Source organism: Carlito syrichta, unplaced genomic scaffold (assembly GCF_000164805.1).
Source record: "Carlito syrichta isolate Samal-C Ts95f unplaced genomic scaffold, Tarsius_syrichta-2.0.1 Scaffold79417, whole genome shotgun sequence".
NCBI lineage: Eukaryota > Metazoa > Chordata > Mammalia > Primates > Tarsiidae > Carlito > Carlito syrichta.
The window spans coordinates 54659-68480 of NW_007023513.1; the positions used below are offsets into that span (position 1 = coordinate 54659).

At 39.5% G+C, this 13822-nt stretch overlaps 1 protein-coding gene and 1 pseudogene across 1 annotated transcript; both read right to left on the reverse strand.

Annotated features, from left to right (window-relative positions):
* Positions 1 to 7010: 7010 nt before the first annotated feature.
* On the reverse strand, positions 7011 to 8411 carry LOC103256770 (annotated as a pseudogene).
* A 2486-nt stretch (positions 8412 to 10897) lies between these two features.
* RNASE6 (ribonuclease A family member k6) lies at positions 10898 to 11899 on the reverse strand. The gene is made up of 2 exons (XM_008054517.2): positions 11741 to 11899; positions 10898 to 11375 (listed from the first exon to the last, which is right to left on the reverse strand). The coding sequence occupies exon 2, from the start codon at positions 11368 to 11370 to the stop codon at positions 10921 to 10923; it is 450 nt and encodes a 149-aa protein (XP_008052708.1). The 5' UTR covers positions 11371 to 11375; positions 11741 to 11899; the 3' UTR covers positions 10898 to 10920.
* Between the last annotated feature and the right edge of the window lie 1923 nt (positions 11900 to 13822).

Here is a 13822-nt window from a genome sequence, read left to right on the forward strand (position 1 = left end):
TGACATCTGTTCGTGTATTTAATTACATTTGTGGTTTTATGAATGTTGAACCAGCCTTGCGTCCCAGCGATGAAGCCTACTTGATCATGATGGATGATTTTTGAGATGTGTTGTTGAATCTGGTTTGCTAGGATATTGTTGAGAATTTTAGCATCTATGTTCATCAAAGATATTGGCCTGTAGTTCTCTTCTTTGTTGTATCTTTACCTGGCTTGGGTATCAATGTGATGTTAGCTTCATAAAATGATTTGGGGAGAGTTCCATCTTTCTCAATCACCTGGAATACCTTCAGTAGGATTGGTATCAGCTCCTCCTTAAATGTCTTGTAGAATTCTGCTGAAAAGCCATTTCATCCAGGGTTTTTTTTGTAGGTAGTTTTCTTATTACATAGACAATTTCCTTGACTGCTATTGGTCTATTTAGGGTCTCAATTTCTTCTTGTTTCAACCTAGGCTGGTTGTGTGATGTCAGAAAGTTCTCTATTTCCTTAAGATTTTCAAGTTTGTTTTCATACAAGTGTACATAGTAGTCTCTAATGATTTTTGTATTTCTTCAGGTTCAGATGTAATTTCATCTTTTCTGTTTCTGATTGTGTTTATTTGGACTTTTTCTCTCTTTTTCTTGGTCAGTCTAGCTAGGGGACCATCAATTTTGTTTATCCTTTTGAAGAACCAGTTTTTTTTTTCTTTGATTTTTTGTATTATCTTTTTGTCTTCTATGTCCTGGATTTGGGCTTTTATTTTGGTGATCTGGATTCTTCTGCTGAAATTAGGGTTTTTGTGGTCTTGCTTTTCCAGCTTTCTTAGGTGGCTTGTTAGGCTGTTAATTTGTGATCCTTTCATTTTCTTCATGTGCGTTTGTAGAGATATGAATTCCCCTCTTCTACAGCCTTCATGGCATCCAGAGATTTTGGTAAGATGTTTCTTCATTTTCATTTGTTTCCAGATATCTTTTAATCTCTGTTTTGATGTCCTCATTGATCCAGGAGTTGTCTAGCTTCATGCTGTTTAGTGTCCAAGTCTTTGTGGGTTTTGGGGGAACCTTGCTTGTGTGGATGTTTATTTTTATTCCAGTGTGGTCCAAGAAGGTGCATGGTAAAATTTTGATCTTTTTAAATTTGCTTATGCTTGATTTATGGTCAAGTATGTGGTCGATCTTAGAGTATGTTCCATGCGGTGATGAGTAGAACGTATATTCTGTGGTCGTTGGATGGAGTGTTCTGTTCTGTAGGTATCAATTCAGTCCATTTGGTCAAGAGTCACATTGAGGTTCCAGATCTCATTGCTGATTTTTTGTCCTGATGATCTATCTAGGGTTGTGAGTGGGGTATTGAAGTCCCCAGTTATGATAGTGTTAGAGTTGATATCTTTTTTGAGTTTACATAGAAGCTGCTTTATGAAAGTTGGCGCTCCTATGTTGGGTGCGTATATGTTTAAGATGGATATTTCTTTTTTTTAAATTTGGATTCTCACTCTGTCGCCCAGACTGGAGTGCAGTGGCTGCTCCTGGCCACTGCAGCCTTGACCTGCTGGGCTCTGGTGATCCTTCTGGCTCAGCCTTCCAAGTAGCTGGAACTACAGGCACGTGCTACCATGCCTGGCTAATTTTTTGATTTATTGTAGAGATGAGGTCTTGCCAAGTTGTTCAAGCGGGTCTCAAACCCTCAGACTCAGGCAATCCACTCACCTCAGGCTCTCAAAGCACAGGATTACAGGCTGAGCCACCGAGTCCAGCTAAGATGGATATTTCTTGTTGATGGATTGAACCTTTTATCATTATGTAGTGGCCTTCTGTATCTTTTTTAATTTTTGAGAGCTTAAAGGGTATTTTGCCTGAAATTAAGATTGCAACTCCTCCTTTCTTTTGTGTTCCGTTCTCTGGAAAGTTTGTTTCCCATTCTTTTACTTTGAGTCTGTGAGTGTCCTTTCTAGTGAGGTGAGTCTCTTGAAGGCAATAAATTGTTGCCTGGTGATATTTTATCCATTTTGCCATTCTATGTCTTTTCAGTGGTGCATTCAGTCCATTCACATTTAGGCTAATTATTGAAACGTGAGAATTGATCCCTGTTATAAGGTTCTTACAGAGTTGTTGTTCCCTTTTGTTTGTTGTTTTTCTTTTGGTTTGGAGTTGGTTCATGTGTGTTTTTAATCTTTTGCCTGTACTCTTGTGAAGAACATTGTTGTTCTTTTTTTCTTTTCTTCTGTGTTCAGTACTTTCTTAAGTGTTTCTTGTAGAGGTGGTCTAGTGGCAGCGTAGTTTCTTAGGGATTGGATATCTGGGAAAGATTTCAATTCTCCCTCACTGATGAAGCTTAGCTTGGCTGGGTAGGTTATTCTTGGTTGAAATTGTTTATCTTTTAGAACTTTGAAGATAGGGCTCCAGGCTCTCCTAGCCTGAAGGGTTTCTGTAGATAAATCTGCTGCTATTCTAATTGGTCTTCCCTGGTAGGTAGTCTGACCTTTTTCTCTTGCTGCCTTTAGGATTTTTTCTTTTATAGTTACTTTGTTTAGGCGAATTATTATGTGTCTGGGAGTTGGTCTTCTCATTTGTTGTCTTGCAGGGGTTCTGAATCTCTTGTGTTTGAACTTTTGCATCACTGATGAGATGAGGGAAGTTTTCTTGTATGATTTCATGAAATGTTTGTTCCAGTGTGGCCTCTGACTCTCTCTCTGCCTCAGGAAGGCCAATTACTCTTAGATTGGGTCTCTTGAAGTAATCATTCATCTCTTGAAGGTTTTGTTCTGTCTTTTTAAGCTTCTTTGCTATGTTTTTGACAGTTTGGACTAGTTCTGTATTTTGGTCTTCAAGCTCTGAAATTCTTTCTCCTGCTTGGCTAATGCTGCTTTCCATGTTTATCAGTTTGTTATTTATTTCCATCACAGTATTCTTTACTGCTGTTATTTCTGTCATCAGCTCCTTCCTATTTTCCTCTTGTCTCTCCTCAATTTTTTTTTATTCTCTCTATTAATGTCTTGATGTCTGGGTTTGTTGCATGCGACAATTCTGGGGCCTCTTCGTTGTTTGTGTTCTGAAGTCTGTTTCCTCAGTGTCTGACCTCCCAGGGGTCTGTGTGAGCCCTGTATTCTTCTTTTGATTTTTCTTCATTTTTGCAGATTTTTCCTCCCTACTTTTCCCTTCCCTCCACTTCCCTGACTTTAATTCTGTTATTCAGGGGTGGAGGGGTTGCTTTTACTTCTGTTTGTTCAATCTCCTATTCTTCCGAATGCATTTCCTCTTGCTTTGTTCAGTTTTGGAGTTGGACTGTAGGTTGAGGGCAGTCCTTTTTGCAGTTTTGAGATTTAATTAAGGGGGGAGCTGTAATTCAAAATCTCTCTGCAGATACCAGTATCCGCCAACAGGTGTATGGATAATCTGAAACCCACTTCCCACTGCCTTGGAATCTGTCCATGCAGTGGTGTTGTAGGTTTACCCCCTGAAAGCAATATGAGGCTAACAGAGGGAGGAGAATGGAGCAGGCAGTGGGGGGAAGAGGGGGATGGAGAGGGAAAGGAGTGAGAGGGAAAACAGATGAATGTACTGACTAGCAAGTGAAAAGAGACACAAATACTGAAACAAATAAAAAGAAAAACACTAACCACGACTAAAAACTAACCAACAACCATATAAAAAACTAAAACATACAATGATGCTAATGTACAAGCTAACCAACATCCTTATTGGTGTGCTATTCCTCTATGCAAAGATGGAGTTTGCAGAGAAATAGAAAAAAAGGAAAAAGAACAACAAAAAAAGAAAAGTAATAGATAAAGTCAGTAACCTAACAGAACTAACCAAGCACACTCTGAGACTTTTCCTTTAAGTCCAATGTCCTTTCAGCTCTGATTTCTAGCTGTCTTTGCAGGCTGGTGGAATTGTTCACAGCTAGGGTCAGTTGCCCCTGGCCTGCTGTGAAGAGCAGTTCAGACATGGGCTCCCTGCCCAGGCTATTACTGAGATCTGGCCTTGTCTCTTTATCAAGGGGGAATGGCATCTGTCATTCCTGTTTTGATGTTGTTACCTTGAATCCCCAGCAGGTGGTGCTATCTCACTGCTCCAGTGGACCTTTATCTGCAGCTGCTGAAACCTGCAGCTAGGGGGTCCCCCAGGATGGGAGGGAGCTGGCGACGTTATCCGCAACAGCAGTGGCCACCTCCCCTTACGTGGGGGTACTCCACAAGCCTGGCTCTGGATGAGGGGTGTGGCATGGCAGTGGCAGTGGTAGCAGCAGCCACAACAGTGTCAATCTCAGTAGATCCTGCTTGGGCCTGGGTCACCTCAGGCGTGGGCAGGCAATGACCACAGCAGCCACGGTGATGTTTGAGCAGTGGCGGCGGCAGCGGCTGAGCTCCTGGTGAAGAGCAGGCTGCCGAAGATGGGAGCTGCAGCCCATGGGAGAGAGCTAGGGTCTTTAGGAGTGTTCTCTTTCACAGAGGGTCTCACAGACCATGCTGCCCTGTCGCCATCTTCGCCCCACATCTTTAAACAAAAATTTCCACATGTGCACACAAGGAAATGTACAAAAATACTCACTGCAACATTGTTTATGAGGCAGAAAATTTGGAAACATCCTAAATAGCCACTAAAAGATAGATAAATAAATGGTGGTATACTAAAAATATGGAAAAGCAAGAAATTTTAATATGAATGAGTCTTAAAAGCACTGTTGAGTGAAAAAAAACAAGTTGCAGACTGATTTGTATCATATGGGAGTATTTATACAAAAGTTTTAAAATTGCACACAAACACTGCTTTGTTTATGAATGCATGACATATGAAGTAAGAGTATAAAGGTAGGATGAGATATACTCAAGTATTACCATCAGAAAATAATTTTTAAAAATGATAATAAAGAGAGGAATAAAATAGACTCCAGTTTATTTACATTTTATTTATTTTAAAATTTTAAGCAAATGAAAAACTTAATATTTATTATGAGTGATGTATAGTGCTTTGCATTTATCTACATTGTTTATTTTTGAAAAGTAATTAATCCCATTAAAAATGAAATGTGTTCATAAGAGGCAAGGAAAAGACTTGACAAAATTCATTGAGAAGGGTGAAGCACTCTGGAAGAATGTCCATCCCCGTGAGCTTCTGCTTCTCCTTTCCTGTGTGGTTCTTTTGTCCTGCTACTGCCCTTCTCACTTTGGGAGATTTCCTTAGCAACCTTGCTTTAAATCTGGATAGACATTTACTTTGTTTTTATTTGCACTGTTTACATAGAATTTTCAAAAAGGACTTTTACAAATTATAAAAATGACTTAAAGAAAAATAACCACAGTATTAAAATAATCAACAAAACCAGTTTTAAGCCAGGTGCATGACTTATGCCTGTAATCCCAGCACTTTAGGAGGCCGAGTCAGGAGAACTGCTTGAGACCAGGAGTTCAAGATCAGACTGGGCAACATAGTGAGACCTCACCTCTACAACAATTAAAAAAAATTAAGACATGGTATTGTGCACCTGTAGTCCTAGCTACGTGGGAAGATAAGGCAGGAGGATTATTTACCAAACACAGTAATTGAAGATGTAAGAGAAGCTTAATGTTTTTACTGGTTCCACATTCTGCAACCTTAATACAAACTTTTCTTTTATTCTTTAAGGGGACAACCTTATCTGACTTGATACTCACATTCTGTTATCACACAGTGTGCGGGTGGAGGAAATGTATTGAATTTAGCCTGTTTTCTCAGGGAATGATGACATCTCTAACCAGGGCTTATCCTTCTAGAACAAGGCCTGACCCCAGGATGACACAAACATGAATTCTGAAGCTCCTCAAGGCTTCATGTGCTGGGAGGGAGGGTTGAAGGTAGCAAAAAGCCCCAAAGGGGAGGAGCAGGATAGGAACCCATGTGGGTCTCAGGCCAGGTACTGCCAGCCGGAGCTGACTCCAGCAACAGAAGGGAGACTTAGAAAATGTTAGCTGGGCGTGGTGGCTCGTGCCTGTAATCCCAGCACTTTGGGAGGTGGAGGCAAGAGGACTACTTGAGTCCACATGGCTGAGTCCAGAGGTTCAAGACCAGCCTGGGCAACTTGGTGAGACCTCGTCTCTACAATAAATCAAAAAATTAGCTGGGCAAGGTGGCACGTGCCTGTAGTTCCAGTTACTTGGAAGGCTCAGGGGGAAGAATTGCCTGAGTCCAGTGGGTTGAGGCTGCGGTGGCCACGAGTATGCCACTGTACTCCAGCTTGGGTGGTGTAGTGAGACTCCAGCTCAAAAAAAAAAAAAAAAAAAAGGAAACACCATATTGCTCCAGGCAGTACAAAACAGGTGACAGGCCACAGTTTACAACTGTAGCTTGCCTGCCTTTGGATCTACAATGGCTACCAATCTTTGCTGCCCGTTGCACGTATATGAGGGATCTTGCCCAAGCCTCATTCTCAGAAATTTATTTAAATCTTCATAAAATTTATTTAGTGGGATCCAGTTATTAGTATTTTTCTAAAGTTCCCAGTTGAATCTAATATGAAGTCAGAGCTAAGAGCTGAATATTTGCTGAATTTGCTTCTTTTCTTTTTTTTAAGCCAAAAAAAATTATTCTTTATTTCATATGCCCATTTCAGCAGTACTGAAATAAAGATTTATTGGCCGGGTGCAGTGACTCGCGCTTGTAATCCCAGCACTTTGGGAGGTGGAGGTGAAAGGATTGCCTGAGCTCAGGAGCTTGAGACTTGCCTGGGCAACATGGAGAGACCTTGTCTCTGCAGTAAATCAAAAAATTAGCTGGGCAAGGTGGCCTGCGCCTATAATTCCAGCTACTTGGAAGGCTGAGGTGAAAGGATTGCCTAAACCCAGCAGGTCAAGGCTGTGGTAGACATAATCATGCCACTGCAGTCCAGCCTGGGTGACAGAATGAGACTCTGACAGGAAAAAAAAATGTTTCTATAGATTCAAAACATGAAATGTTGAGTGAATGTTACAGATCATAACAGAATCAGGATTTACAACAAAGTAAGAATAAGACAAAAGACTTAAGAATTATTATTCAAAATTTTAGTACAAATATAAAACAAGAATATAGGATATTGGTGATGTCAATATTCAAAATGGGTTTTCCCCCAATTATTAATTTCTCTGCTCCCCTCTTACCTAAAACCTTAGAAAGTATTCATTATAAGTTGGAAGTACAGAATTCATAAAAAACCAATTAGGCCGGGCGAGTTAGCTCAAACTTATAATCCCAGCACTTTGGGAGGCTGAGGCGAGAGGATTGCCTGAGTCCAGGGGTTTGAGACCAGCCTGGGCAACTTGAGACCTCATCTCCACAATAAATCAAAAAATTAGCTGGTAGTGGTGGTATATACCTGTAGTTCCAGCTACTTGGAAGGCTGAGGTGGAAGGATTGCCTGAGCCCAGCAGGTCGAGGTTGTGGTGGCCATGAGAATGCCATTGCACTCCAGCCTGGGTGACAGAGACTCTGACTCAAAACAAAACAAAACAAAACAATTAGATGATGAGTTGTATGATTCTTTTTACAGGTACAATGGACTCTTCATCAACCTGTAAGCCATTGAAAAAGTAACTCCATATCCTACAAAAAAAGAAAGCCAAATCTATATTGGGGAAAGGATGTCAAATGTGCAATTGTGTGGTAGATCCATGCTCTGACAGAGTCTGAAGTACAGGAGGGCTGTAGACAAATCTGGACCACTCAGGGAATACAGAAGGCCAATGCCAAGAAATGGAACAATGTTTTCAAGGTCATTCATTTATGTGGGCTCTTCATACATACTCCACTCTGTCATCTGCTTGAAGATACTTCTTGGCATTTTTCTCCTTTGCCAAAGGCTGTGAAGTCTACTGGGTTGGCAAAAAAATTTTTTCTCTTGATTCTGTAGAATGCAGTTGTAGTATTCATTAACATCATTTTTGAAAAAATAATTGTTATGCAGGAGGTGAAGGCCATGAATCCTTCATTTTTCATTACCTTGGTGAGTTCAACCAGTTTTTTAGTTTTGATCTGGAATCCAAACAGAGACAGAAATACAATTTCCTTTTGGAAGCGACTGATGGAAAAGTGAACCTTTAGCAGCTACACAGAGCTGAGAACTTTCTGACTGGCAGACACCCCCAAGCCTTATCCCCACTACCAACCCTTCCCCTTCCCACCACCACCTTCTCCCTGTCTATCCTCTACATCCATCCCTGGGCACCTACTGCTGAATTCATTTCTAAGCTTTGCCTACTTTGGGATTATTCTGTAGTGACTATCAGGTCACTAAAGCAGATCAGGAATATATCTAAATTAACTTCTAATTTAGTCAATCATCTTGGCCTTTTGACAATTCATACTTGCATGTTGAAAACAAATCTAGGAGATGTTCCATTTCAGTTTCTTCCCCTTGTTTAGAATACCTTCTGAGAGTTCGGTCGTAATCGATGGTCCTGTTCAAAAGTTACCCTCATTGTTGCTTCCTCCTTGGTCGGAGACAAAAAATGACTACAATTTGGAGATAAGTTTGGTATGGGAGGTTGGAGTTGATTAGATTTTGTTACTGCACATCTCTTCAAAAGATGGCACTTGTATTTTTGTTCTAACGCTTTGTTTCAAAACATTTTTAGCATTTTAAAAAAACTAGATAGACTGCAGACCTCACAATTTATTCCACTTATTTTAAGTAATATTTCATGTTCCCCAACATTTCTGATAGTTCAAAATTTTTTGTAGCATAGACTTATTTAATCCATGAGGTCCTTTTAATGTATAAATGACAATAGTGTGAGCTGTTGAATTGTTTGATTAGGTTATTCTCTGAACATTTCCATGTAATGTTTATATGGCACATAAATCCATTCTGATCACTGCTCAGGTCGACACATGCCATCTGAAGTTTCCTTTCCTTTCAAATGCTGCTACTTTCCTATACAGTTTACATCAAACTTGAGCAAGATTCTTCCCTCCATTCTTCACGGACTTCATTTGAAGACTCTGAGACTTTAAAATGTAAACACAGCACAGCTTGAAGCTGAACACAATCAAAAGCTGCTCTGAGTTAGAGGACTCAAGTCACAACATACGATTCCCCATACATGGTACCTTTTTGGGTATCATGTTGCCCTGACCTGCTGCTCTCTTCCCAGTGTAAGGGCCCTTGAACTTTCATCAGTCAGATTTCTGAAGCCTCATATTCCATTCCTTCTTCCTAAGACATGGCATAAATGTGGCCCATAAAGGAAGGTGAGTCCAAGTAGCATATCTATTTGTTTTGTGTGTGTGTGTGTGTGTGTGTGTGTGTGTGTGTGTGTGTGTGTTGGAGTCTCACTCTGTTGCTCAGACTGGAGTGCACTGGCATGCTCCTAACCACTATAGCCTTGACCTGCTGGGCTCAGGCGATCCTTCTGCCTCAGCCTTCCAAGTAGCTGGAACTACAGACATGCACCATCACACCCGACTAATTTTTTCCATTTATTGTAGATATGAGGGCTTGCCAAGTTGCCTAGGCTGGTCTTGAACCCATGAGCTCAGGTAATTTTCTCACCTTGGCCTCCCAAAGTGCTGGGATTATAGGCGTGAGCCACCGTGCCCGGTCCAGGTAGCACATCTATTAAAGTAATAGTCTGGATTGATAGATTCATTCTGTAGCACAGGTAATTGATACACTTTTAAATAATTCAATATGTGGTCTTGCATTGTCTTTGAGTGCTATTCAAAGATTGATCCCTCTACAAACAATTTGGACTTATATTTGGCCCACTAGACCAGTAACTCCAGAGTTTGACAAGAAAACTGAAACTTCCTCTGTAAGTGACCAAGGACTTGGATTCATAGCTCCCACTAATTTTCTTTCCTTTTTTTTTTTTGAGACAGGATCTCACTCTGTCATCTAGGTTGGAGTGCAGAAGAGTGATTCCAACTTACTGCAACCTTGATATCCTGAGCTCAAGCAATCCTTCTGCCTCAGCTTCCCAAGTAGCTGAGACTACAGGCACATGCCACCACGCCTGGCTAATTTTTGTATTTTTTGGAAAGATGAGGTCTCTCCCTATTATCTTGGCTGCAACCAAATTCTTAAGACCTGTTTTTCAGTTTCCAATTTCAAGTTCTGTTCCAAAACCCTAATGTCTCTGTGATATTTCAGTATTTAGATAGGACTAGAATGTTTTCAGTTTCCTAAAACAATGTTTTTAGTTTGCTCTTTTTCTTGATTTATGCTTTCTCTTTGTCCATTTCAATAGATAATGGAGAAATTGACCCTAAGGCTATGTGGGTTATTATAATTACTGCTACTACTACGATTACCTTATATTTAAAACATTATCTGATTAAAAATAGAAACAAATAGAAAATAAACTAAGACCCCTTAGTTGCCAATGTTAGAATCTATGTGTGAAAGAATCATCAACTGCTTATGAGATATCAGTACTACCTCCAAATAAACATAGACAATAGTTTCCAGGGAAATAAAATAAAGTCATGTGCAGACTTTGAAGGGATGCTCCAAAGTCCCAAAGACTCTCTTTCCTTGAGGGTGAGGGAAATGGTAGAGGCCCTGAGGATGCTTCAAAGTTTGCTTAGAGACCTAGAGCGAAAATAGTTCTCCTTTTGATACTGTTAGGCAATGATTTGAAAGGGTATCTCAAACACACACTCACTCTCATTAGAATGCAGCAGGAAGTGGTTTTATTGCTGTGATCACAGTGCAGTAAAGCTTGGCAAAAGTTGTTATGTTCAAAATCTGAAAGTCTAAACCTTCTTTGTACTATTCCCTACTGCCTTTCCTCAAAACACACAGAACTCCAAAGCAGAAAAGAATCCTATTTCTTTTTGTTCTAACTCTGGTCTGGTATACTAGATACTCTATTTCTCCCAACACATTCCTTCTTTCTTGTGTGGGACAAAGGAAATCAACAAAAGAAAAAAAAAAGCAGAAGTGGAAAGAGTACTCTCCAAATGAGTGGAAAAGTGATGGACACCTTAGACAATATTATCTAAGTGTACAGGAACCAAAGGATAGGGGGGGTCGCTCTTCTGAGGGGGGTTACAGGCGATAGTGAATAATTTGTATTGGGCAGTGGCACTGTAGCGGCACTTAGGATACTTTCCTGAAGTTAGTCTACAGTCAGTCATGTTGACAGGCTTTGAGCTCTGGTGGCAGTTTTTCCAACCATTTTTGCAAATAATGGTGACTAAATTACAGACAGCAGCTACGTTCTGGAAAGAATCATGCAGAAAGGTGTTTTGAGGTTTACAGTGGTGGGTATAGTTGTTGATGCCATTCATTGCCTTGTTGCATCGGAGAGGACTTGACTGTATATGCTGAATTTCAAACCAATGTGCTTTGGTGAGATGCTTAGGCAAAGTCAAAAGTGGACACACTTGTTCCCATAGTCCCAGCAGCAATAGAAGATTAAAGCATAGCATCATCTTTTCTGTGTAAAAAGAAGGAAGGTAATTATAGTAGTAGAAGCATTTAGGAGCAAAATTGTTAATTATCACCAGATTTTTATTGTCTTTTAAGATCTCATAATTTTTAAAGCCATCTTCTTTCTTACATAAAATCTCATAATTCTATGAAGAACCTGAAGCCAAGTGAAGAGAAATATAATGCCTTACCAGCAGACTTTTCCTTTGATTGACTGGTCCCATTCTCTTTGATCTGTACTCATGCATTTGATAGCCCTCATGTTAGAAACCTTATTCCTTCCCTCTTCCCCCCTGAAATATTTACCCTCTATCTATTTGACCACTACTTCCCAACCATCTTCACTCCCCTACCCTGAGGCTCTCCTCTTACCTGGTCTCAGTGTTGAAGCTCCTGCTGAGAACGGAGGCAGTGGTTAGTCCCAGGCTCTAGAAGCTTTTGTCTTTCTTCTCTAAGTCTTCCAGCACTGCTCGTGTGGTGTTCTGAACTCTAAGAAAGAAAAACTTAGGACTTGGCAGATAAACTTTCTGCACAAAATGTGGATTAGACTTAGACTTTTAAACCTGCTCTTCAAGACAGTATTATTATCACTGTATACACAGGAAGACGAAGCTCACTTAAACAAGATGACTCAAAACTCACAGTTTTGTGGAACTGATCACTTCCTGATATGGGTTGAGTCCTTCCTATTTGATCTGAGGCTTCAGTTTTTTAAAGCTCTATGATTTCAGTTCCTTAAGAGAAAATATGCCATGTAAATCTGATATAATAGCTGCCATATACTTGATAATGCTATGGGTCCCAACAACATAACCAATTATTCATTTATGCATATGTCTATTGGACCAAATACTGGACTATACAAATTCTGGAGCTCATGATTTCATGAAAGACTCAAGAAATGGTTGAGTAAGTAAATAAACAAGTATGTTATACATTAATATAAATAGCACTGACAGTATATTGGAGGACACTACAGGAGATTATGGGGAGATAGCACAGGGGTAGGATTATTGGAAAGTACAACATCTGAACTGAATTTTCAGGAATAATTTGAAGTTAGGTGAAGAGAATGCTAAGGGTCTCCCCAAAAGGGAACTGTGTATGAAAAAAACCCATAAACATGAAGGAGAAAGGGCAAATATAGGATATTTTCCTCTTGAATCTGAATCTTTGTATTTGTGCTGCTGTACCCTTATTGAGAACCTCATTGTCTGATGAAGGGGCCACATAAAAGCCTCCTACTGCTTCTAGTTTTTTTTTCTTTCAATTCATTCTATACATTACTTCCACATTTGTATTCCCTGAGCGTAGATATAATGGTACAACATTCTTGCCCTGTGCTTTCAATGTTTGCAAATATCTACAGGATAAACATGATTTCTGTTTATAGCAAGGTGGCAGGATACAAGATTAACATACAAAAGTCAATTGCTTTCTTATGTACAGCAATAAACAACTGAAATTTAAAATTAAAAACAATACCATTTACATTTCACCAAAGAAAAGTGAAATACTTAAGTATTAATTTAACAAATTATGTAAAGATTGATGTAAGGCAAAATTTCAACTCTAATAAAAGAAACTGAAGAACTAAATAAAAGCATACATATTTTATGTACAAGGGTAGGAAGACTTAATATGCTAAGATGTCAGTTCCTTCCAACTTGATCTAAAGATTCAGCACAATCCCAATCAATATCCCAGCACATTATTTTGTGAATACTGACAAACTGATTCTAAAGTTTATGTAAAGGTAAAAGATACAGAACAGTCAACCCACTGGTGAACAAGAAGAACAAAGTCAAAGGACTGACACTACCCAACTTGAAGACTTACTGTAAAGTTACAGTAATCAACACATTGAGGTATCGGTGAAAAATAGACAAATAGGTCAGTGAAACAGAATAGAAAGTCCAGAAATAGACCCACACTAATATAGTGAACTGATCTTGACAAAGGATCAAAGACTCTATAATTGAGAAAATATAGTCTTTTTTAAACAGATGGTAGAAAAACTGGAATTCCACATGCAAATAAATAAATCTTTTCATATACCTAGATTTTACACCTTTCACAAAAGTTAACTTAAAATGAAACACAGACCTACTTAAATGCAAAATGCAAAACCATAAAAACTCTAGAGGATAACATAGGAGAAAGCTAGACAGTCTTGGATTTAGCAATGATGATTCAGATATAACACCAAAAGTGCAATGCACAAAAGAAAAAATCGATAAGTCACTCTTCACTAAAATTGAAAACTTTTGGCTAGATGTGGCAACTCATGCCTATAATCCCAGCACTGTGGGAGGCTGAGGTGGGAGGATTGCTTGAGCCCAGAAGTTCGAGAGTAGCCTGGACAACATAGTGAGACCTCATTTCTTTTTCTTTTTTTTTTTTTGAGTTGGTGTCTCACTCTGTCACCTAGACTGAAGTGCAGTGGCCACTCCT

Bases quoted from the DNA above. Each gene is read 5' to 3' on its own strand.
- RNASE6 (XM_008054517.2), bottom strand. From the start codon at position 11,370: ATGATGCTATGCTTTAATCTTCTATTGCTGCTGGGACTATGGGAACAA.